At 37.7% G+C, this 25046-nt stretch overlaps 1 protein-coding gene across 3 annotated transcripts in view; it reads left to right on the top strand.

Annotated features, from left to right (window-relative positions):
• Tango6 (transport and golgi organization 6) overlaps positions 1–24746 on the top strand; it is an 83547-nt gene extending 58801 nt beyond the window's left edge. For 2 of the 3 annotated variants that reach the window (XM_068355574.1, XM_068355566.1), the window contains exons 5-13: positions 3439–3642; positions 5433–5636; positions 8141–8304; positions 10223–10408; positions 14522–15716; positions 17408–17558; positions 21136–21236; positions 21438–21551; positions 23025–24746. In XM_068355574.1, coding sequence (XP_068211675.1) covers positions 3439–3642; positions 5433–5636; positions 8141–8304; positions 10223–10408; positions 14522–15716; positions 17408–17558; positions 21136–21236; positions 21438–21551; positions 23025–23222 — 2517 coding nt within the window. In that variant the 3' untranslated portion in view covers positions 23223–24746. Of the gene's footprint in view, positions 1–3438; positions 3643–5432; positions 5637–8140; positions 8305–10222; positions 10409–14521; positions 15721–17407; positions 17559–21135; positions 21237–21437; positions 21552–23024 lie in introns of all 3 variants that reach the window. The other variant, XM_068355578.1, reaches the window with a different exon arrangement.
• Positions 24747–25046: the final 300 nt, after the last annotated feature.

The following is a 25046-nucleotide window of genomic DNA, read 5'->3' as shown; positions in this document are numbered from 1 at the left end:
TCCATTGATCTCAGTTTCTGTGTTGACAGGTGTTTCACCTATGGAGAAACTCTAAGACTGAGAGCACAATCTTCTCAGCTCTTGACTGCTACCAAGAAGTCCATCCATGGCCAGCCCCAAGTTGGCTTCCTGTATTGTCCAGTGGTCCATTATAGTCACCTATTTGGCCACTACTCAAGACATTTTCAAAGCACAGCAATTTATTTCTGTTTGGTGTTAAGGCAGTGACCTCCTTAACTCACAAGTCAGAAAACCAGTGGCTAGTCTCCTTCAGGTGCCTAGAGTACAGAAGCCTGTCATAATATTGGACATGGTGGCAGAAACATGGAATAAGGCAGTGGGTGGTAGAAGTCCTTTGGCATGGATACCTTTTGCCCTCCCCTCACTTGCACTCGATGGCATTCCTTAGTTTTCCTTCCAAATTCACCAGTAGCTCTGGCCTTAGCTGTAGAGTTGAAAGTGATGGAAGAGGAGAATACGCTTGAAGTCATTTCTGACAGTCCTCCGGAGATTCTACAGTCGATTCTTTCTGGTGGAGTAGTTGGCTGGGAACTGTTACTTGCTTTTGGTTGACTTGAGGAACTTTATTCTCAAATACCCCATCATTACTTTTACAGAAAGCACCTCTGCTTTATTTTTTAAGAGACCAGTGCTTCAGGATTGAAACCACTTATTCTCTTGTTGCTATCTGGGGTTCGTGATAAATTTGGAATAGTCACTGTAGCAGTGACAGTCATTCCAGACAATTGCATCAGCAGGGTCTTAGAGGTGGTGCTCTTGTTCCAGTTCAAGCGAGAACTCCAGTCTCAGCTGTGGGACATCTTTCCTGGAGAAAGTAATTCCATTTGTGTTTCTTCGCAAGCGATCGCCTCAATGGTGTCTTAGGCATCAATGGTCAGCAGCCAGCTATCTACTTTCCCATCTTGTTCCAGTGGAGGAAAAGGTAAGGGACAATCTTCCCTTGTGCCAGAATGATTAAAACCTCACTCGGAGAGTTCCACTTTTTGTCCCCACCTTCTGAGATTCTCCTGTTTGCAGACGTATCCAAGAGGGTGAGGGTACGCACCAGAGAAATTAAGCACTAGAATTGTGTGGTTCACAGAGGAAAAATACCTGCTTTTCAATGTTAGAAATACGTGCTGTGTGCCTTGTACTGCAAGCTTTCAAACACTATTTAATAGGCTTCTCAGTAGTGCTGGTAAGAGACACCCTGGCAGTTATACAGTGAACCCTCGCTACTTCGCGGTTCGACCATCGCGGATTCACCACTTCGCGGATTTTTTTCATAACCCATATATATATATATACATATTGGTAATAACAAAATTAACATACTGTACTGAATAATCAATATAATCGATGCAAAAACTAACCTATACACAGATGTGTACAGTAAATGCGTTTGTTTCTTCATTATGATCAGAGAAACGTAAACAAAACATTGGTTGCCATTTTTTATCGTGCTTTTTGGCGTGTTTAGGAAACGCATGATATAAAATCTCCTTTAATATGTGTGCCTGTTTTAGTTTAGGGTACTATAGTACATGCATTAAGTGTTCTGTACATTAAAGGGTAGTTTGTTAACAGTACTACGAACAAGGGAAGGTTTTAAAAGTCTGAATATACATGTTAAATAAATAGGTAAATATGGTGTTACTACTTCGCGGATTTTCACCTATCGCAGCCGGGTCTGGAACCTATCTACCGCGATAAACGAGGGTTCACTGTACAGTATGTCAACAGGCAAGGAGGGATTTGTCTAGCACAGTTTTTGTGAGTTAACAAAGCAGGTTACTATGAGTAGTCATTGAATTCTCTTTTTCTCTTTGCCGTTATTTTGACAGTAACAATTTTGTTCCTTTCTGGGATTGTATATTTAGTTTATTATTTTCTTCCGCTTGTTAGACTGGGGAATTTCATTTCTCTCTGATGTAATTTTACCTTTGTCTTGATATTGCATGGCTTTTGCTTAACACCACAATAACCATGTACTGTTAGGTCTCTGTGTTTTTAGTATTGTCTTTCTTTTTAATTAATGTTAATTTCTTCAACTTTGTGATTTTGGTTGATTTGAATTTATTCCTTTATGTACAGCATGCATTCTTAGGTTATTGTTTACTAGTGCTATATATGTGACTTTAATGCCATATTTTTTATTGACTATCCCAAAGCATACTTGTCAGCATTTAATTGGATGGGCATGTAGTTCATTCATGTCTCATTTTGAGAAAGGCTTCTTTCTTCTTCGGCTTTCCTATAAGGATCAGTAATTTTTGTCCCAGTTGATGAGTGAGGTACATTGTATTTAGAGCCTAGATTAGTGGCTTATGTTTTTGCTAAAGAGATTCCACAAAAACCACACTCCAAAGTCTTCTGTAGAGGGAATTTTAGACTTCTCTACCCATGGGTTTTTCCCTGTGAATCATTCTCTACTGCATTCAGTCTGGCTGTTGAGAGGTACCTTAGTGAATAAGTTATCATTATGTCCCCCTCCAAAACACTTCAGACACATTTCAGGTTACCTGTGTTAGTACATACATACACATACCAAGGTACTTCCCCCAATTTTGGGGGGTAGCCGACATCAACAAATGAAACAAAAACAAAAAGGGGACCTCTACTCTCTACGTTCCTCCAGCCTAACAAGGGACTCAACCGAGCTCAGCTGGTACTGAGAGGTACCTTAGTGAATAAGTTATTGTGTCCCCCTCCAAAAAACTTCAGACACATTTCAGGTTACCTGTGTTAGTACTAGGGCTTAATCATCGTCTAGGCAAGACAGATTTGCCCTAGCAACAAAAAAAAAATGTACCTGGGGTTGAATCTAAACAGACATTTCTGACTCGATCTATGATTAATAGAGTTGAAAGACTCTACATGGTCTTCATATTTTTTAAAGGTCCTGCAAATTGTTGCGTACTTGATGGTCAGACAGCTTTAAAAATTTTTTTATCTCTTTTTCTTTCTTTTATGGCCATTCCAGTCTTTAAAATCCAGGGTGCAAATGACTTAAGTTGGATTTCTCTCCTGGAGTATGACTGGAAGAGGAGCTGACACATTTGAAGATAATTGATAGTGTTTACAAAAATAATTATGAAATTAGTTTAGATTTTTTTAATTATAATTAATTATTACTGTTACAGATAGTAGAAAGTAGCGTAATGACTTATGTGTTGAGTCTTCGTTGATTAATTGAAGATAATTTAACCTGACTTCTGAGGCAAAAATATTTGCTCCTATAAGGCTAGATTTTGAATTTAATCTATTTACTGATGTACTCTGAATATCTGTTGATAGTGTCCTGTAAAGTATAAAGAGGTACGGTATACCTTAGCATACATTATAAAGGCTTCCTTATCATTTTATCGATACCAGTAATTTTTTCATATTGTATCTTGTACGTAATTATCATTTTCTATTAATGAAAACCTATTTCAGAATCCTTCACTTGGCAGTTCACTGAGAGGTTCTCTGTTTCCTGAAATGATAACTGTATTGTTAGAGCTTTGTTTTGCTCCGGGAAAGGTGAAGGACCACCCAGAAGACACGGCATATTTCAGAGAGCGGTTAGAAAAGTTACTGTCTGCAATGGATGCTAATCAGACGCTCCAGCATTTACTGTTGCTAAAAGGAATTGCAAAGGTAAATATTTTTCAATTTTATCTTCTTCTTGGACTTGGTATTCTAGAGCATATCTAGTGTCAGCCATTTACACAAAAGTCCCTACATCTTTACACAATAAGGAGACTTGCCAATTCACTTTTTGGCAGACATCATGAGGTGCTAGGCATTTTTAAACCTTCAGATGGTTAGGTTTTTACTACTAGTGACTTTGAGAGCAGTTGGCAGTTCAGGAATAATAATTTAATTGTCCTCATTGTCTTACTCGCCACTCTCTTTTTTCATTATTACATCCCACAATACAAAGTTTAAACAGTTTTTCACCTCGTTGTGTTAGTGATTATGATCCTTTAACCCTTTTACCCCCAATGGACGTACTGGTACGTTTCACAAAACTCATCCCTTTACCCCCATGGACGTACTGGTACGTCCTTGCTAAAAACTGCTATTTACATTTTTTTTTTTGCATATTTTTGATAGCTTTATGAGAAACTTCAGGCATTTTCCAAAAGAATGAGACCAACCTGACATCTCTATGATAAAAATTAAGGCTGTTAGAGCAATTTAAAAAATATATATTGACAAATGTGCTTAAAAAAAAAGACGCTTGGGGGTTAAGGGTTAGAAAGTTCCAAATAGTCTGGGGGTAAAAGGGTTAATATAGTTTTTCTTTAGACATTTGATTTTCAGTATTTATTCCATACAAATATGAATACCCTATATTCATGGAACCTTAGATTTCTCTTCTTATCTGTAATTTGAGCTCTTGGAAAAATCCTATATTGATGTCGGCCAGTTCACGTGTCTTTCCCATCTGAATTAGGATTTAGACCATAAATATTTGAATTGTTTTTAGGTATTTATATGTGAATACAGAGATATCTGTAGTAATGTAAATGCTTTATCAGTTGCTTCTTAAATTTAAAGGATTATTTCTAGAAAGGAAAGGGTTTATACATCTTACTATTACTTTTGTGAATACAAATATAGTAGAGTAGGAGGACTTTTTTATCATACATTTGATTTTGCAAATTTAGGTTGTGTAAGAAATGAGTTAGCAGCTAGAGTGGATATGAATGTGTTGAGGTGGTTTGGCCATGTTGAAAGAATGGAAAATGGCTCTCTGCTAAAGAAGGTGTTGAATACAAGAGTTGATGGGAGAAGTACAAGAGGAAGGCCAAGGTTTGGGTGGATGGATGGAGTGAAGAAAGCTCTGGGTTATAGGAGGATAGATGTGAGAGAGGCAAGAGAGTGTGCTAGAAATAGGAATGAATGGCGAGCGATTGTGACGCAGTTCCGGTAGGCCCTGCTGCTGCCTCCGATGCCTTAGATGACCGCGGAGGTAGCAGCAGTAGGGGATTCAGCATTATGAAGCTTCATCTGTGGTGGATAATGTGGGAGGGTGGGCTGTGGCACCCTAGCAGTACCAGCTGAACTGGGTTGAGTCCCTTGTCAGGCTGGGAGGAACGTAGAGAGTAGAGGTCCCCTTTTTGTTTTGTTTCATTTGTTGATGTCGGGTACCCCCCAAAATTGGGGGAAGTTCCTTGGTATATGTATGTATTTGTAAAAACCACTTGGGGTATCAATTTCAGGAGAGTTTATTGAGTCTGTCAGCAACAATGGTAATAAATATAGATTTAAAAATAATAATGGCAATAATGTTGATGTGTTAGTTACTACAGGAAGGTAAACAAAGAGTCCATTTTAATGCTTTTAACTATTTAACTTGAGAAATATTCTTTCCTGTTTCAAATTGTTATGTGTTCATTTGTTTTTATGAAAATGAAAAAAAAGGAATTTGTAATTTGCAGAATGGCGGCTGGCTACAGAAAGTATGTGGTTCGTTTATTGTGCGAAGGTATATGATGCAACCAAACGGTGTTGCAGCTGTTATTGGTGCTGGTCTTATTGTCTGTGATGGAAAAGACTGGAAACATTGTGAAGCTGTGGCTGGGCTCATATCCCATGCCAAGTACCCGAATATAGATGAGTTTTATTCAACAGTCGGTCCGCAGGTATGTATCAGGGCACTAAGTGTAGAACTGTAATGTATTCCTGCGCGTGTGCAACCATTTCATCATTTATTCACAAGTTTATTACAATATGTATACTAGGCCATTTCCTTATGTCATCTCAGTCCTTCTTAACCCTTTTACCCCCAAAGGACGTACTGGTACGTTTCACAAAACCCATCCCTTTACCCCCATGGACGTACTGGTACGTCCTTGCAAAAAAATGCTATAAAAAATATTTTTTTTCATATTTTTGATATTTTTTTGAGAAAATTCAGGCATTTTCCAAGAGAATGAGACCAACCTGACCTCTCTCTGACAAAAATTAAGGCTGTTAGAGCAATTTAAAGAAAATATGCTGCAAAATGTGCTGGGGAAAAAATAACCCCTTGGGGGTTAAGGGTTGGAAATTTCCAAAGAGCCTGGGGGTAAAAGGGTTAAGTAACACGACTGATGACGTCTGGCTGGGAATTTTGGAAATTCAGATTATTGTATTTCATAATAAAAACAATTTGTTTTGTTGCTAAAAAGTTCTTTTTTTTATATTTACGCAAGCACTTGGGATCCCATAGGCAACCCTTTTCTAACCCAGGAACCTGTATGTTTATTTTTTTCTAAAAAATTCCAGGGAAATCTACAGGTATTTATTTTGGTACAGGGTATTCCACATAATTCCACCATTTTCTCTGATTTTCTGAGAAATAACTTAAATGCTTTCGTTATATACTTTTTTATTCATAAATAAGGGATTTTGACAAAGGAAAAATCTATTTCTGGGTGAGGGACCTGTGTTGCCCAGTGAAATGCTCTATAAAGCACCATTTCAAAGATATAAATACTGCTAAATATACCAGAGAAAAAAGTTGCTTGGAATGCCAGGAATATATCCAGCTCGCTCACTCCTAAAGGGTGTCGGTATTAAAACTGGGGCGAGTGATACCACTACCAGAGATCCCTTTCCAATTAGACTTCTCCCACCTCAAATGCTTGTTTATATATTTAGAATATTTATATTATGATTATGCTGAAAGAATCATAAAGTGTCAGAGATGATAATCAATAGCCCAAAAGCATAAGATTTGTCCAGAAAAATAGACAGATGAGAATATAACGTATTATGTTAGCCAGTCTTGTTCATGTGCATGTGTGTGTGCATTTGATACATGTAGGCTATGTATGTGTGTGGGTAGGAGCTCTTTTGGTTTTGAAGGAAGGGACCCACCAGTGGTAAGTGAATAACCCTGGAATATAATGATTATGTTTTTGTGATTCCCAGTGGTGAGGTAAACAATGCTAAAAGTTTGTCATAGCAACATAGCAAATGCTTATAATTTGGAAGGATACTATAGTCAATTTCTTTTAGCGAGGCATATTTGCACCGACTCGCAGCGGTGCCCTTATAGCTCGGAAAAGTTTCCTGATCGCTGATTGGTTGGACAAGATAATTATAACCAATCAGCGATCAGGAAACTTTTCCGAGCTAAAAGGGCACCGTTGCGAGTCGGTACAAATCTGCCTCGCTAAAAGAAATGGACTATAGGCAAGTAGAATACTCATCACTTTCATTTCATTCTCCTCATGATATCTTCATAGTGTAATCTTCCAATTTATTTTATTATTTGCTTAATTTATGGGGCCTGTTATTTATAGAATCACTTTTTCTGTAGATGCTATGTGCTCTTTGAAAGCAATATGTATATAGACTAAAGTACTGTATATCATTTTAGCAGTATGGAGATTTGCCAAGTCTTATCCTTCACACCTAGATTGTTGTTTGAAATTGTATGTTTGCAAATAAAGAAATAAAGTTTTTATGTGTGATTAGGAAGGTCGCTTATTTTTATGCAGACCCAGAACTTGTATTTAATGGGTTTTCATTCCCTACATTAGAGCACAAAAAGTGATTCTGGGTTTTGATCTGAAACCTATTGGGTCTTACGGCTCATGTGTAGGATGCTTTCCTGTTGTTGAATGTTACCCTTTTTTTTCCCGAAGAAAAGGTTTGTTTAGGAACATTTAAAGGCCGCTCATGAATGGCAGAGGCCCTAGAGACTGACCATATACACATATGATCAGTGCCCAAGCCCCCTCTCCACCGAAGCTAGGACCAAGGTGGGCCAGGCAATGGCTACTGATGACTCGGCAAATAGACCTATAGGCTCCCCCAAACCCCCCATCCTTAGGTCACAAGGATGGTGAGGTTGTAGCGATCGAAGGAACTAACGAGTTTGAGCGGGACTCAAACCCCAGTCTGGCGTTCACCAGTCAGGGACGTTACCGCATCGGCCATCATAACCCTGTGGTAAATGAAATAGCACTATGTTACAGCACATGTTAAGACCCCGTAGAAAACGGGAAGAGGGGGTTAAACTATACAAAAAGCTGGTCGGTTAGGTAAAGTTAACCAGTAACTCCTAAGAAGGTAGTTCTAGGTAAGTATGTTAGGAAAAATACAAATTACTTAAAAATTTGTGATTTTATGTTTTTAAAAAATTAATTTCTTGCAGATCTCAGCATTAATGATGGAACAGGGTCTCAAACCTGAAATCTTGAGAGTGGTAATGGTTGTCGTTTCTCAATTGGCCGAGAGATCAGCTACCCTAACAGCTCTTCATGTGACAAAAGATCTCCTTCAGCCATTAATGGATACTATCAATCATTCTATGACAAGGTATGAGCTCTTGTGAACAATAGCTTGTTAACCATTGTAACTTATGTTTATATATTCATCCTTGTATTCTGGAAATTAACCCTTTTACCCCCAGGCTATTTGGAAATTTCCAACCCTTAACCCCCAGGGGGTTATTTTTTCCCCAGCACATTTTGCAGTATATTTTTTTTAAATTGCTCTAACAGCCTTAATTTTTGTCATAGAGAGGTCAGGTTGGTCTCACTCTCTTGGAAAAAGGCCTGAATTTTCTCAAAAAATTATCAAAAATAAAAAAATAAAAAATTTATAGCTTTTATTTGCAAAGACGTACCAGTACGTCCATGGGGGTAAAGGGATGAGTTTTGTGAAACGTACCAGTACGACCTTTGGGGGTAAAAGGGTTAAGTGACTATTGTCATTGTTTTGGAGAATATTTCAAGCATTAGTGTCCATGTAAATGAGATCACATAGGTTAGATAATGTTTTAAAGTGCTGTAAATGGTTGGTATTTGTTGGCATTATAGTTCCCGAATATTGTTTATTTGTAGTCATAGGGAAGCACAGCCTGAGCATGCTATATAATAATAATTGGAGAGCTGTGTGAAGTATGACTTTTTTATAGTAACGAAACAAGTCACTAATGGATGGGGCATCACCCATCACCATGCTAGTGTTAGTAGGCCTCATTTTACCTCTTAAATACCAATCCAAGCACAGTTGCCCCTATTCTTGCCCATTTAGTATGGGTGAGAATGCTTAATAGAGCAATTACTTCTCTAGATCTTCATAATTTGTCTAGTTGCTATGTATGAAATTGGAGTTTTTTTCTTTCATGCAATTCCATTTTCCTCTGTAATATCTACATGGACCTTTAGCTGCTAAATAATTCTTGTCATTAAGTTTACCGTGATAGGAGGATAGATGTGAGAGAGGCAAGAGAGCGTGCTAGAAATAGGAATGAATGGCGAGCAATTGTGACGCAGTTCCAGTAGGCCCTGCTGCTTCCTCCGATGCTTTAGATGACTGCGGAGGTAGCAGCTGTAGGGGATTCAGCATTATGAAGCTTCATCTGTGGTGGATAATGTGGGAGGGTGGGCTGTGGCATCCTAGCAGTACCAGCCGAACTCGGTTGAGTCCCTTGTTAGGCTGGGAGGAACGTAGAGAGTAGAGGTCCCCTTTTTTGTTTTGTTTCATTGTTGATGTCAGCTACCCCCCAAAATTGGGGGAAGTGCCTTGGTATATGTATGGATGGATTAAGTTTACCCTGAGTGTGCTAAGGATGAGATTGAATGACAAATGACCACTTAGGATTTGAGTGAACCTACGTGAGTGAGTGACCTGAAGGCTTCATGTCGAGCTCTGCCTTAAAGTGCGGTGACCAATCTCGATGCTTTTATGGGCCATGGTGCACTAGGAGCATTGTTTATAAGTTTTCATTAACCTTTTGATGGATCCTAAGATAGACATTCATCCAATTTAGAATTGAAGCTTTGTAGGTAGTAGACAAGGTAAATCTTTCGTATATAAATAGAATTATTTTCTTTTCTGTGAATACTTGCTTACTTATAGATATTAATTTTAGATCTATTGAATTATATTAGTTATACATACATATACTAAGGCACTTCCCCCAATTTTGGGGGGTAGCCGACATCAACAAATGAAACAAAACAAAAAAGGGGACCTCTACTCTCTACGTTCCTCCCAGCCTAACAAGGGACTCAACCGAGTTCAGCTGGTACTGCTAGGGTGCCACAGCCCACCCTTCCACATTATCCACCACAGATGAAGCTTCATAATGCTGAATTATATTAGTTATGATAATTAGAAAATAATTTTTGAGTGTTTAAGATATTATAAAAATTTTATCATAAATATTACATCTTTATATTAATTAAGATTATCCCACAATTATTAATGTCCACATCTATGATTACAGCCAGATGACCAATTGCAGTCTTACATTGTGCGTAGGCCGGATTCACAAACTATTTGTGGAAATAGCCAGTCCTAGTGCTAGCGCGTCATTAATGGGTCTCCTCAAACCCCTGATTGATCCTCTAGTGGCTGTTGCGGCCTTCCCTGCATCGTATCTACGTAATTTAGCCAAGCAGTGTGTCACTAGGTAAGTACAACATTATTATTTACTGATTTGTATTCTTCATGAATTTGTCAGGATATTGGTCTTCGAAGATCTTGATAAGTTTCCGTCGGGTCTTTCTGGAATTTGATATCAGTTAGGAATATCAATAGTATATATTCAAACAAATATAGTATAGTACAGTGATCCCTCGGCTATCCCTTGTGTTATGTTCCAAGTGCCCCCTCATAATTATAGCTGAAAACCCGCAAAAGTAGATACAGAAATCTGTGGTACTGTATATTTTATTCATTATTATAATTTTTCATATTCTTTTTATTATCTTTGAAAATGTAATCTTTTATGAGCCCAGATAAGGGATTTTGACGAAGGAAAAATCTATTTCTGGGCGAGGGACCTATGTCGCCCAGTGAAATGTTCCTTAAAGCACCATTTCAAAGGTATAAATACTGCTAAATATACCAGAGAAAAAAGTTGCATAGAATGCTAGGAATATATCCAGCTCGCTCACCCCTAAAGGATGTCGGTATTAAAACTGGGGCGAGTGATACCACTACCAGAGATCCCTTTCCAATTAGACTTCTCCCACCTCAAAATCCCCCGTTACTACGAGGTGTTGTTCACTACAGCTACTGACCCCCCCCCCCACCACCACCACCACCTCTACCTAATAAAGAGATGTCTGCGATATAGATTTACACATGATATATTTATAAATCTATGCAATACTGAGGGAGCAAAGGGTGAACCATGATATGGCAATGAATTACTGTTTATCTTTATATCATTATTTACAAAAACATGTCATATACAAAGTAAATATTAACGTAGATGAAGAAAGAAACACTCCATGCTTGCTGGAAGAAATTATGGCCAGAAGTGGTCAAAGACTAAAGGATTCTTTCCGGACAAAATTCACTACTCGGTAGTAGGTAAGGCATTGCAGCTGGCTAAATTGTTTGGAGGAGATGGCTTCACAGATATGTCTACTGACGACGTAAATGACCCGATCGAGGCCCACTCGAATCCCATAACGAAGATGACGGTCTGCCATTGAGGACAATGAAGACTATGAAGTTCCAGGGGAAGAAGAGGAAGTTGGCTTAAAAGTAGAATGCCTCTCAACTATAGCAAAAACAGCAAAAAGAACTTCATACAATGGCCAAAGATTTTGACCCGGAAATGGTTCATGCATTGCTGTTGAGAAATATAATCGATGAAGCCATGGAAGTTTATAAGAATATTCTTTTCCATAAGAAAAGACATGGGCAGCAATTGCTGATCAGTATGTTCCTCACCCGCAAAAAATAGACATTACCTTGCTGGACAATGACGAACAATAAAGATATTTCACCACCTGACAAAGCACTTGCTGAAGTGGTGCTTTAAGAAGATCAATATATTTACCTCATCATCATCATCATCATACTTCAATACAGCACAGCTAATGATCATCATCATTATTAATGAATTTTATGTATCTTCACTGGTGAGCGTTCTGATTTTACTTTTTCTTTTACACGTATGTTGTGATTTTCACCAGTTTATTAAATCTGCCCAATGTACTGGGCGGATCGCAAGGCCTTGAAGAGGCGAGATTCCCAAAACCTTTCAGGAGTTAACTAAAATACGGCGACAAAATTACCATTTTATTATGAAAATAAACTCTGATACAAGACAAACAACATTCTTAAGCATTCACAAGACTTAATGAAAAACAAGGCTGACTCTTGGTAATGTAACACGTGCTCTTCAAGCACAAAGTCCACACCGGACTCATTAACAAACTGAAAATAGTGCCAATTCGAATTCAATACACAACGAATCACACACCAAATATCCCTATTCTCATTTAACTCAGGATTCAGATCCCCAATCACAAGGATCTCTACAATAAACTGCGATATAAAAACTACATGTCTTGCACACAAACTTATACTACAACCAACCTGGTACACGAGGTAGAGAGAAGAACAATTTAATAAATGACTTATCTTTAGGCGGGACGATGAAGCAAAGAGGCCGAGTGAGGCTCTGCAGCTTCGAAGAAAAGTTCGTTTTCCCGCGTTAACTAAAGTTTCCTTAGTAAAGTGGAGGGAAATCTTAGTTTATTTATTTGTAAGGGGTTTGACAATGCCTTTTGATTTACTACAAGATCGCAAAACAGTTAAGGCTTTTCTTTAAACACAAGGGAAAGCTTAAGGCTTCGGCTGAGGGCCAGAATTTGTCCATATCCAATGACTTGGAAAGTCATTGACACTAAACACATACATAAGACATTTTTGTCATGTTGCCTCGATTTTATGTTAGATTCATCATTGATATATCATAAACAGACAATTTTCACAACACTCGCTCCTTCCCCACCAGGTGGTTAAGATTTAAGTTCCAATACAGTCGTGTATTAAACCTCAAGTCTTTCGCCCGCGAGATCCCCCAGCCTTGCCCTCATTTGACGAAACGTTCATGAAGTCAAATGGCGGGACTTTCGAATGGCCAGTTCGAAAATTCCCGACACGTATGTAAGGATTTCTGCTTTTAAAGTAACTTTTAGCTTCAAAAGTGTTTTAAGAGTGTATCAAAAGCTTATAAGAGTGTTGGGAGGGTTTGTAAAAGCTTGAAATTATAAAGATGATATTAAATATAAAAAATTACAGAAGTTATGAAAAGATTACTGTAGTTATCTGTATCTACGTCATTGTTTTTCATGTATCACTTGGATTCCTTGAATCTAACACCCGTGATAGCTGAGGGATTACTTTAGCTATATTTATTCCTTATGTATGTAATTCATGTATACAGGTGTATATTTAGTTACTTGGGAATTAAAAGATAGCATTTCGATGGATGAATAAAGGGATTTTGACAAAGGAAAAATCTATTTCTGGGCGAGGGACCTGTGTCGCCCAGTGAAATGCTCCTTAAAGCACCATTTTTAAGGTATAAATACTGCTAGATATACCAGAGAAAAAGGTTGCATGGAATGCCAGGAATATATCCAGCTCGCTCACCCCTATAGGGTGTCGGTATAGTAACTGGGGCGTGTTAAAACCACTACCAGAGGTCCCTTACCAATTAGTCCTCTCCTTTCTCAATATCCCCCGATACTACGAGGTGCCGTTGTACATCTGACTACTGCCCGCTACTATAACCACTGTCCCCCTCCCCCACCACTACCACTACCCACGCTTCTCCCATCATTCCTTTTCTAGCACCGTGAGATCCACACGTGTTTGTTTCAGTAGCTTCTTTTGACCGTGTTTTTGAAGATGCCTGACATTTTGGAGAACCCTACTCCCAAGTTAAGTATTGTAATTATCTCTTTTGATAATTCTAGGTAGTGTACATGCACCTCTTCTCAATTTACATGTTGCCTATTCATTATCTCCACTTTTACTAAAGTGTAACTACAGTATTTTTTGTAGATTAGATTAGGATTAGTAAATTTATATTGATTGGAGGGTTGAGGCCTATTAAAGCATATTTTTATTCCATTATGTGCTCCATGCTTTTACAGTAGTACTTCCATTGTCTGCCATCCATCTTACGTCCATGAAACAGCTTGCTTTACCATTATATGATAGATATTGTGATTTATTGCTCCTCATTTAAGTACCACATATTTCCTCTATGATTAATATACTTATGTACATTGTACGGTATGAATATTATTGGTGCAATCTGGATACTTCGCAAGGTTATGGTTCTTATAATTTTGGCTTATGTTCTGTGAACAGTTAATTGCAGAATTAGATTTAAGTGAACTGATGGCTTTAATTGAAACATACATACATACATATACCAAGGCACTTCCCCCAATTCTGGGGGATAGCCGACATCAACAAAGAAACAAAAACAAAAAGGGGACCTCTACTCTCTACGTTCCTCCCAGCCTAACAAGGGACTCAGCCAAGTTCAGCTGGTACTGCTAGGGTGTCACAGCCCACCCTCCCACATTATCCACCACAGATGAAGCTTCATAATGCTGAATCCCCTACTGGTGCTACCTCCGCGGTCATCTATATTTTAGTTTAAAAAGATTTACTATCATGTTTGGAAATAGATTTATTGAAGGTAAGTGAAGTGTGGTTACGGTAATTCAATGGTACAAATCTTATTTCAATTCCTACTTTGCAGATTTATGACACAACAATCATCAGAGGAAGTAATAAGAATTTTACTTCATGTGTGCAGAGTAAATCTATTACCAGAATTTCCGACTATAAATCCAAATGTATCATTTTGCCTGGACGACGAAGGAGGTTTGAAGGTAGATGTCAAATCTGTGTGTCAGCAGAAGGTTCTGGAAGATGATGAAAATCTGGCGAAAGTGGTGGTCCAGATTCTGGAAGAGCTGAAGAACCCAGAGATTGTACGAACATTTTATGAAAGCCTCGTGTCATACATAGACTTCAGAATTTTAAACAAAAAAGAAACTTCCTCAACAATTCTTGAAAGTGATTGTGATATTAGAGATAAACAATTTGAGGCAATAAGAAGAATTTATATTTCTTGTAGCCTTTTAAGCAATTTGGCCGAGAATGAAAAGTTGACCAACGATCTTTTTCAGAATTTATCCGCAGCCGTTCCGATCGTTGTTACGTTATTAAAGACGTGCTGTCAAACATGTGAAGATGACGCTTTAGATAAAACTAGGTTATCTTTCATGTTACATGTTATCATGATGGTATCATGCTATGTTAATGAACAAATTTCGAGAAAGAAAATGAGCAGTGAGGACTGGAAAGGTTTGAAATTGCTTCTACCTTCATTAGAGGAAATAAAGAACTCTGTGTCTGATGAAGCAGTTTTATTGTTTGTAGAACAACTAAGGAATGCTGTTGTTACTCATGGGGTTATTACAACTGCAACCATTGAAAATAATCAGACACTTGAAAAGGACAAAAATGAGCAACAACAGCACGCACCTGTTAGAGAAAGTAGTGAGGTTGATAAAAGTTCCAATTCAAGTAGAGGTGTGTCATGTGTATCAAATAAAACTAGTGTGAAAAGTACTTGTAAAACAGAAAATAATACTGTGAATATGGAAAAACTTCAAAATGATTCTGGTAGTGATAAAAACACTGAAGAAAAATCCTACAAGTCTAGCTACAGTGCAGCAATGGAAGATGTCGTCAGTCATATGTTACCCATCAGAGGTCATGGTCTGCTGGCCCTTAGTAAGCTCGTAGAAGAACGTGATAGTGAAACAATCTCCCACAAAGAACAGTTGCTAGCTTTATTCCAGCATGGCTTGAAGGAAGAGGACTCCTACCTTTATCTCAACGCAATACAAGGCCTAGCTGTGCTGTGTGATGCTTTTCCAGAGAAGGTTAGTATTACAATATTTTGTGCTCTGACTTATTAGCAATAAATGTGATTCTACCTCAGCTCTTGAATTATGTGCAGTACAGTGAAGTTATTCATGTTCTGAATGCATTATTTACTTAACCCTTTTACCCCCAAAGGACGTACTGGTACATTTCACAAAACTCATCCCTTTACCCCCATGGACGTACCGGTATGTCCTTGCAAAAAAATGCTATTTAGATTTTTTTTTGCATATTTTTTATAATTTTTTGAGAAACTTCAGGCATTTTCCAAGAGAATGAGACCAACCTGACCTCTCTATGACAAAAATTATGGCTGTTAGAGCAATTTTTAAAAAATATACTGCAAAATGTGCTTGAAAAAAAATAACCCCCTGGGGGTTAAGGGTTGGAAATTTCCAAATAGCCTGGGGGTAAAAGGGTTAATATTTAGCAATATTTTGATGGATTTGTTTTGATAATGAATGTTCTTTCACATTACAATTCTGGTTCACAGACGTGAATTAATGGTAAAGTGTTTTTCTGTTATGTAATACTGTATGAGTTTTAACACAATTTAATGCAAATTAGATACTCTAGCCTAATCCTGTTATTTTTATTACGGAAGTTTGTGGTTCAGTATCCCCTAGATTCATTTGTGACAATTTTATTAATAATTGTTTATAAGTTAATTTTTAATTATAAATTATCCTAATATTTAGTAAAAGGACTTATACTGATTTTAGGCTCCATTTCACTTTCACATATAAAAAGATTCAGTTGATTACATTGATAATGAAGAAATAATATCTTAGTGACGTCCTAATATAGAAGATAGCATTTTGACTTACCTGCTTAGAGAAGAGCACTTTTGCATGTTATTTAAGATTTCATGAAAATGGTGTAAAACTCATATAATCACTGCGTATAGTCACCATGAGACTGATTTTGTACTATACTAAATTTTTTTTAATGAGGCGCATTTGAACTGACTCGCAGGGGTGCCCTTTTAGCTTGGAAAAGTTTCCTACTTGCTGATTGGTTGGACAAAATAACCAATCAGCTTGGTGGGAAACTTTTCCGAGCTAAAAGGGCACCCCTGCGAGTAAGTGCATATGCGCCCCGTTGAAAAAAATCGAGTATAGTCTTGTTAGTACTTGTCCACAAAAAAATGCTACTTTGAAGGGAAGTTTTCTATCCCAGACCTGTACGATGCTCGTAAACTGATTTGAATTATTATGCTTGTATACCGCGTTGCTCAAATTCAAAGTTACTCATAAACTTAGATGAATATTTCTTCGGTATACCATGTCATATATCGTCACCCTCATAAACTAACTGCCTAAGTCATTTTCTCCACTTGTTGGGAAATAAAAAAAAACTTTCTCATTTCCTAATTCTTTATATCATTGTCTTGAGCTTCAATTCACAAATTCTTAACAGAAGAATTTGTGAATTAGAATTTGTGAATTGAAGCTCAACACAATGATATAACGAATTAGGAAATGAGAAGGCTTTTGTATTTCTCAACAAGTGGAGAAAATGACTTAGGCAGTTAGTTTATGAGAGTGACGATATTGGATTCCCTGGTCTATGGGTTTCCTTTATCAAAACCCTTTTATTTGGCAAGGAAAATTTTACTTTAGGTTATCTTTACACAGCACTCATATTTTCTTTTTGATAATATTGCCTATGTTATTTTTCTACATTTCAGGTAGTAGGTATTCTGACCCAAGAATTTGCTGCTGGGAACCGTAGCCCCGAAGATCGTGCAAAATTGGCAGAAACTTTAGCCCGGGCTAGTAAACGCTTAGGTCCCATTCTTCCGCATTACAAACCTCAGTTTATCAACTGCCTTCTCTCTGGTTTGTATACAGTACTTTGATTGATTTTGTAATCTTCCCCAATATTTTACGACTATATATTTAAAGCATCAGTTTTGGTACAGAAAAAAAGTGAAAATGAGAGTTTTCCTGCCTTGCAGTTAGCTGTTCAGGGTGTTTACACCTTCTCCCCACTAAGTGTCACTAATCAGTAAATGTTTGTACGGTGTGCCTTCTTCATCCATGAATTTGTAATGCACATGCAGCAAATAATGCACATAAGAATGCCCTATCGTTTTCTTCGTTTTGGGTTGTGGTGGCCGATGTAACGTCCCTGACTGGTGAACGCCAGACTGGGGTTCGAGTCCCTCACAAACTCGTTAGTTTCTTTGGTCGCTGCAATCTCACCATCCTTGTGAGCTAAGGATGGAGGGTTTGGGGGAGCCTATAGGTATATCTGCTGAGTCATCAGCAGCCATTGCCTGTCCCTCCCTAGTCCTAGCTTGGGTGGAGAGGGAGCTTGGGTGCTGATCATATGCATATATGGTCAGTCTCTAGGGTATTGTCCTGCTTGATAGGGCAATGTCACTGTCCCTTGCCTCTGCCATTCATGAGTGACCTTTAAACCTTTAAACCGTTATTAGACTCCACGTAAAAAGTTGTTAAATGTAACAAGCAAATTTAAATTCTCTTATAATTCTATTATGTTATCTATTGTTTATGCCAATGTCAACCTTATTAACAAAAACTGTTGGCTGTAAAGATGCAATTTCACCTTTGCTGACCCTTTGAGGTCCCATAAATACCTATGTTGCCCGTAGATAATGTTAGTTGTTTGGGAGCTGCCATATGTCTTAGCTCTTCCTTTGCTCCCATCACAAATTTGCCTACTGCATCTCAATTATCCATAATTTACCATTTAGTACTACTGTAATTTAAAGAGTTATATACAAATTCAATTATAAAGAGTTCCAAAAATTTGACAAGTTGGCAAAAAAATTAAACAAAACAGACTTCTGGAGTCACAATGTGGTGTAACTCAAATTTCATTAAGGTGAAACACACTTAAATACAGTACTGTACTATACATAAGCACTGAAGTCACTCAGCTATACTAATGTAATATAGAAAACTGTAGTCTACTGTAGTACATAAAAACATTTTATTACAAGGAAACATGAGTATGACTGACAAATAGCCTAGTCTAGTAAAATTTACACTCCCCATTTCCTGCTAGATGTGATTCACCCAAGCATTGCTGATGGACCTCCATGAGACGTGTAGATGGTTCTTCAGCACTTTGCACCTCATAAAACCTCGTGGATTCTCTGAGTGATACACCAAGAGCGGTGTTATTTCGGAATTCCCACTGGCATTAGCAAAGAACAGGAGGGTTAGACAGTCTTTCACGTGCCTGTGACTGGGAATTGCCTTCCCCTCTGGTGTAATGTAGGTCCTCTGGCATATTTTTTTCCAATACAGCCCTGTCTCTTCAAAAATGAAAACTTGCTGTGGTGCATAACGGTCTTAATACCACGAATACGTGTCCGGCCCTTAACCCTTTTACCCCCAAAGGACGTACTGGTACGTTTCACAAAACCCATCCCTTTACCCCCATGGACGTACCGGTACGTCCTTGCAAAAAAATGCTATAAAAATTTTTTTTTTCATATTTTTGATAATTTTTTGAAAAAATTCAGGCATTTTTCAAGAGAATGAGACCAACCTGAGCTCTCTATGACAAAAATTAAGGCTGTTAGAGCAATTTAAAAAAAATATACTGCAAAATGTGCTGGGAAAAAAATAACCCCCTGGGGGGCTAAGGGTTGGAAATTTCCAAAGAGCCTGGGGGTAAAAGGGTTAAATTGGAGCGCACAGTCTAGCTGTGTCACTCAACACCATAGATATCAGTTCCCTTCATTAAATTCTCCCATCTCCGGCTCACCATGAATGTTGTTTTTTATTCATGTTTTGCGAATGTACCTGGCACCCTCTTCACAAGGTATGCATACAAGGCCTTTGCCTTTTCATGAAACAAGAAGCAGCTTTTCAACATCATTTAGAGAGGGAGAGAAAAATGTGTGTATATTTTTTCCAATTGTGGGCTCCAGGAAAAACTGAAATTATCCTTAACCCATTCATTTTTTCCTAGTTATATTTTGGATGAATCCCTTTGCGGTAAACTTCCTTCTACAACTTACACTAATTTGGATTAGATAGTGGGCTAAGCTTCTGCCTTACAAAATATCGACCATCTCTATCACATGGATTTATCCATTTTTTTAATTATAGTTAATGTGGCAGAAATTACAGTTAAGAGCAAGGCCAATTATGAACAACATACTTAGAGAAAGAGTTGTATATAATTATTGAATAGAGTAATAAGATATAGTACTCAAACATGTAGGTATTTTTTTACTCAAAATATAATCACACTACTGTACAGTATAATTCAAATGTTATAGCAATAACATGAGGTGTACACAAAACAGTTATAGGGGAATTGGCTATAGAGTTTAGGTGGGGGAAATTAAATGATTTCAATGACTCCTACCTGTGAGTCACATGGTTAATATTCTTGTTGCTAATAACTTCTTGACTTTAGAAATATAAACAAAGGTTCTCTCCATGCTCCATATTTCTCTTCTCTGGGAGACCAACCACACATGATCAAATTGTTTTCAGAGAGGGGGAAACTACTACAGCTAGTCTGTGTATATCAAACAAGCTTATTATGGTTCACAAAAGCAGAATAGGATTGGATAATTGAGAAATTATAACAGTAAAAGAATGTGGATACAAACAGTTAGATGGTAATTGCATACATGTCTAGAGGTTGGGTGTCAGAAATTGAATTATAATGAAGATCAGATGGCGCTAGCATCGGGCGTCGGTAGAGTGGCTCAGGTAAGGTAGATAGGGCCTCTGTTACGGCCCTTCCCTTTGATGAAGGAATTATCTAAATGGAAGACAGCCTGTGAATAGTGGTTTTCACACGCCCCTGCTTTATACACGACGCCCACTGGGTGTTCGCGCGAGGGTAGTAACCTCTGCATTCCATTCTTTTAATTTTCTCTGGTATATTTGGAAGTATTTATATCAGAAAAGTGTAAGGAAGGACCCTTTTCACCGTGCGTCACAGGTATCTCCCCAGAAATAGATTTTTCCTTTGTCAAAATCCCTTTATTTTGATGAATCTTACCCGAGAGTCGTACAGGTAATATTTTTGTAGCGTAAACTTCTCGACCTTGAAAATAAAAGCAAAAGTTCTCTCTATCTTCTATATCCCTCTCCTTTGGGGGGACCAGCTAGCAAGGGATCGTGTCACTTCTGAGAGGGAGGAACTGGGCTGCTTGCCAAAGGGCAGCTAACAATCTTTTGCAGATCACCTAAGCAGTTTGAGGGGAATGGATATAGAGTTTTTCAAGCAAAAAATCCCATATTGCTTGATCGGTTAGCAAAGGTTGCGTTCATATATATTAATTCATTTATTTCTCTGATAAACAATGTATATTCTATATCTACATGGGCTATTGCTAAATAACTTTTTTCTTATTAGTACTTATGGCTCACCTGTACATTTGTCCATTGTCTAAATATGTGTTTTCTTATGTTTTAGGTATTCGTGATAGTGAACCTATAGTGCGAGCATCAAGTCTCTCCAGTTTAGGAGATGTTTGTAAGATTTTAAGATTCAGTTTAGGCTCTATTATGTTTGAGGTAAGTGAAAATATGTGTTTTATTTTTTTTTACAGCAATATATTGAAGTGTGGTGTATATTTTATTCTATATTCAAATTTATGTTCAGCATTATGACCCATTGACAAAATAATTTGCCCTTAGTGTGGTGTATATTTTATTCTATATTCAGATTTATGTTCAGCATTATGACCTATTAACGAAATAATTTGTCCTTTTTAGGTTTTTGAGGTCTTGCAAGGTGTTATAGATACCGATAACGCAGTGGAAGTTCGCCGCGCTGCTGTTTTAGTTGTGACTTTGATATTGCAAGGTCTTGGCCGTGATGCATTCTTGGTAAGTACCAGGCTGCTTTATTGGGTAATGATTGATTAGGGAATTTTTCATCTAAATTTGTTAAAAATTGTGAAGGAAGTGTGTTCATATAGAAGCACCGACCATGTCAGTGGTCGTAGTGTAAATGCCTCCGCCAAAATCTAAGATTTTGCGAAGGGTAGGTACGGGTATTCACCCCCGTAAGTAAATGGCAAATATTTTGTTACTTTAGTTTTTGTTTATAAACAACATTATGTAAAAGCTACTGAACCAATTTCATCAAAACATGGTGGATGTGTGGGGTATTACCCAAAGACAAAACCATTAGAATTTGAAGAAAATAGATCAAAATACAGGTCAAAGTGAAGTTAAGACCAGGCACGCACTCCTTGTCACCTGAGTTAGGTGGGATGTGGTGGTAGTGCTGATGTTTTGCTAGTGTCGTTGGCCTGTTGTGATAACCCCCAATGGCACCTGAAATGGACCAGTCGGTCTGTCCAGGCACTCACTCCTAGTGGCTGAGTCGCCTTCTACTCTATGCTCCTCTCCTCTCGGTGTCAGATATTCGCCCGAGACAGGTGGCATTTAGTAGTGCTGGTGTTTTTGCAGGTGACATTGGGTTATATTGTAACAATCCCCAATCATCACCTGACACTGGGCTGGTTAAATTGATCTTGCCACTGATTCCTTGTGACTGAGTCGCCTTCTTGGCATTACACACACGTGTGAGAACAGGCAGTTTGTCGCACTGGTATTTTTGTTGGGGTAATTGAGATCCGTTGTCTCCCCCCCCCCTGTTTGCTGGGCATAAAATCAGATTTTGGCTCAAGCGCTCTTTCTAGGGACTGACCCTCCTTTGCCTTTGCTCTTGGCGCTGAAATCTCACGAGAACAAGCGCTGTTCTGGTCTCTGTAGCCACTGTTGCATGCCTCTCTCCCATAGTGTCTGAGGCGCAATCCCCAGGGCTGGACCTGTCCATTTGCTCTCTGTATCCCTTCTCTTGACGGAAGAGTCAAGTTCGAGATTGGTAGCACTTGTGCCCTTCCTGCTGTCATGGTTTTTCCTCCTTGGACTCCTGTCACAGACCAGGTGGTCCAACCATGAACTCATCCTTTATTTACCAGTCTTGGTTTGTCAGCCCAACAGGATAAGTTTCTTTAGTTCAGTTGTTTTTTCTGTCATTTAGCAGCAAGAGTTATTTGTTCCTTGAAGTTACTCTGGTTTTTTTTTTTTGGGGGGGGGGTTCCTCTGGTTTCTTTTTTTTTGGGGGGGGGGGTTCCTCACATTCTTCTCATTTCTTCTATTGTCATGCTAAATTATCCAAGTAAGTATTATTAATACTAATTGTATTATGACTGAGTTAATTTTTCCTTTGTGAATACCCCTCGATTTGAATGTTAACCGAGATGAAAATTATCTTATTACCTTTAGAAAAACTATTTTATTATTTGTCTACTTGGAAATGCCTTTATTTATTGTTAAATTTCATTACAGGTGCTAAAAGATGTAATTCGCAATCTTTATAGAGTTTTGAGGTTGGTTCAAACCCGTGATCCTGATGATATTGTCAGACTTCATGCTCAACTTGCCATTGAAGAGATCGACAGCATAACAAGAGAATTTCTACTTCCTAAACTTAATCTCACAAAGAGAATGTATGTAGCCGATATACCTCCAAAAGAGTTCTTCTAGTATAATTAATACCAGAATGCTCTTTCAACACAATGGTACGGTTATTTTTTTGTAGTTTCAAACATTTCATGTAATGTTAAATGCAAGAATTAAGGATCATTCACAAGTATATTATTTTAAAAACATAAGTTTTATATTTCATCATTCAGGTGAACTGCCTTTCTATTGTGAAAATAGCTTCAAAATTAAATGGCTGTGATTTCAAATTTTGTGTACAATTCTCTGGTCACATATAATAGTTTAACTTCCCACTGTACAGGAACTGTAATAAGATTTAATTTGTGATATAATGCTACGTGCAATATTTATTTATTCGTTTCTCCCCTGAAGTTCATATTGCTTTCTCTCCAGAACAACAAGAACCCTATACATCAGTGGTTCCCAACCTGGGGGAAATTTGAAGCTTCCAAGGGGGAAATAATCACACTACCTACAAACTAAAACAAGCTGAAAATGTCCTTATAGTACGTGCGGCAATTTGTTGTTAGCCATTCAATTGTGATATGATCATATCAGTTCTCAAAAACATGATATTCAAGGGGAGAATTGGAATATCATGCCCATTTCTGAGGCAGGCGAGTGGGCATGAGGCCTGGGCGGGGCATGAAGGGGGAAATCTGGATGGTTGAACTGGGTGCAGGGGGGAAATGACAGAAGAAAGGTTGGGAACCACTGCTATACATAGTAGTAGGGAATGTTGAACAATACTGTAGTTGTAGTAATAGGTTGATAAGGACATTAAAAAATTGCTGTCACATTTATAATAATTTAATTACAAATATCTACAAAGTCAATAGTAAACAAACACCAGAAATGGCAACAACCTGAAAAACTTGTCTGTCCCATAAATCTCTCAAAATAAGCCTCAGCTTACTACAAAATTGTTACAGATGCACTTTTGTTGCCTTTTAATGAATCAATCATCAGGTCACTCGAAATGGCAACGGATAGTTTTTTAAAAGTCATTATGTACAAGAAAACTGTAAAACTGTATTGTGCATAGTCTTGCATTCACTGACAAAAAACAGACATTTCACAAAATATTTCATCCACAGTTTTAACCCTTTTACCCCCAAAGGACGTACTGGTACGTTTCACAAAAGCCATCCCTTTACCCCCATGGACGTAACGGTACGTCCTTGCAAAAAAATGCTATAAAAATTTGTTTTTCATAATTTTTGATAATTTTTTTTAGAAAATTCAGGCATTTTCCAAGAGAATGAGACCAACCTGACCTCTCTATGACAAAAATTAAGGCTTTTAGAGCAATTTAAAAATAATATACTGCAAAATGTGCTGGGAAAAAAATAACTCCTTGGGGGTTAAGGGTTGGAAATTTCCAAATACCCCGGGGGTAAAAGGGTTAATATCAAATTGCAACATGATTAAAAAAAACTGTGGTAACATAATTATTATCGAGGACGCCTTTAAAAGAAACAGTTTAACAAGACAAACACTTGCTCAGTCTATTTGGGAAAACCAGGAAGTTTTAATGAGAACTATATTAGTAGCAGGAAACTTCTATACAGTACTCGATAGGGTAGACTAATGTTATGTGAGAAAATATCCTAGTTTTATAACTTTTAGAGAGGAGCTGGAGTAAAGGAGCACTTATTTCCTTTACTGTACAGTATTTATAAGAATGTGACACTGAAATAACTTAATATATCTTTCAGTCAAATATAATGATTTCTAATAACATTACCCAAGTAAGTATAAAAATTATAATCTCGCTATCAACACATTGATAAAATTATCATGATTAAATATATATATAATATATATATGACTGCTTTGGAGACATTATACATGTGAAAAAAAAAA

Source organism: Palaemon carinicauda, chromosome 2 (genome assembly GCF_036898095.1).
Source record: "Palaemon carinicauda isolate YSFRI2023 chromosome 2, ASM3689809v2, whole genome shotgun sequence".
NCBI lineage: Eukaryota > Metazoa > Arthropoda > Malacostraca > Decapoda > Palaemonidae > Palaemon > Palaemon carinicauda.
Note: the sequence above shows the minus strand (reverse complement) of the source record. Positions and strands in the feature narration are given on the sequence as shown.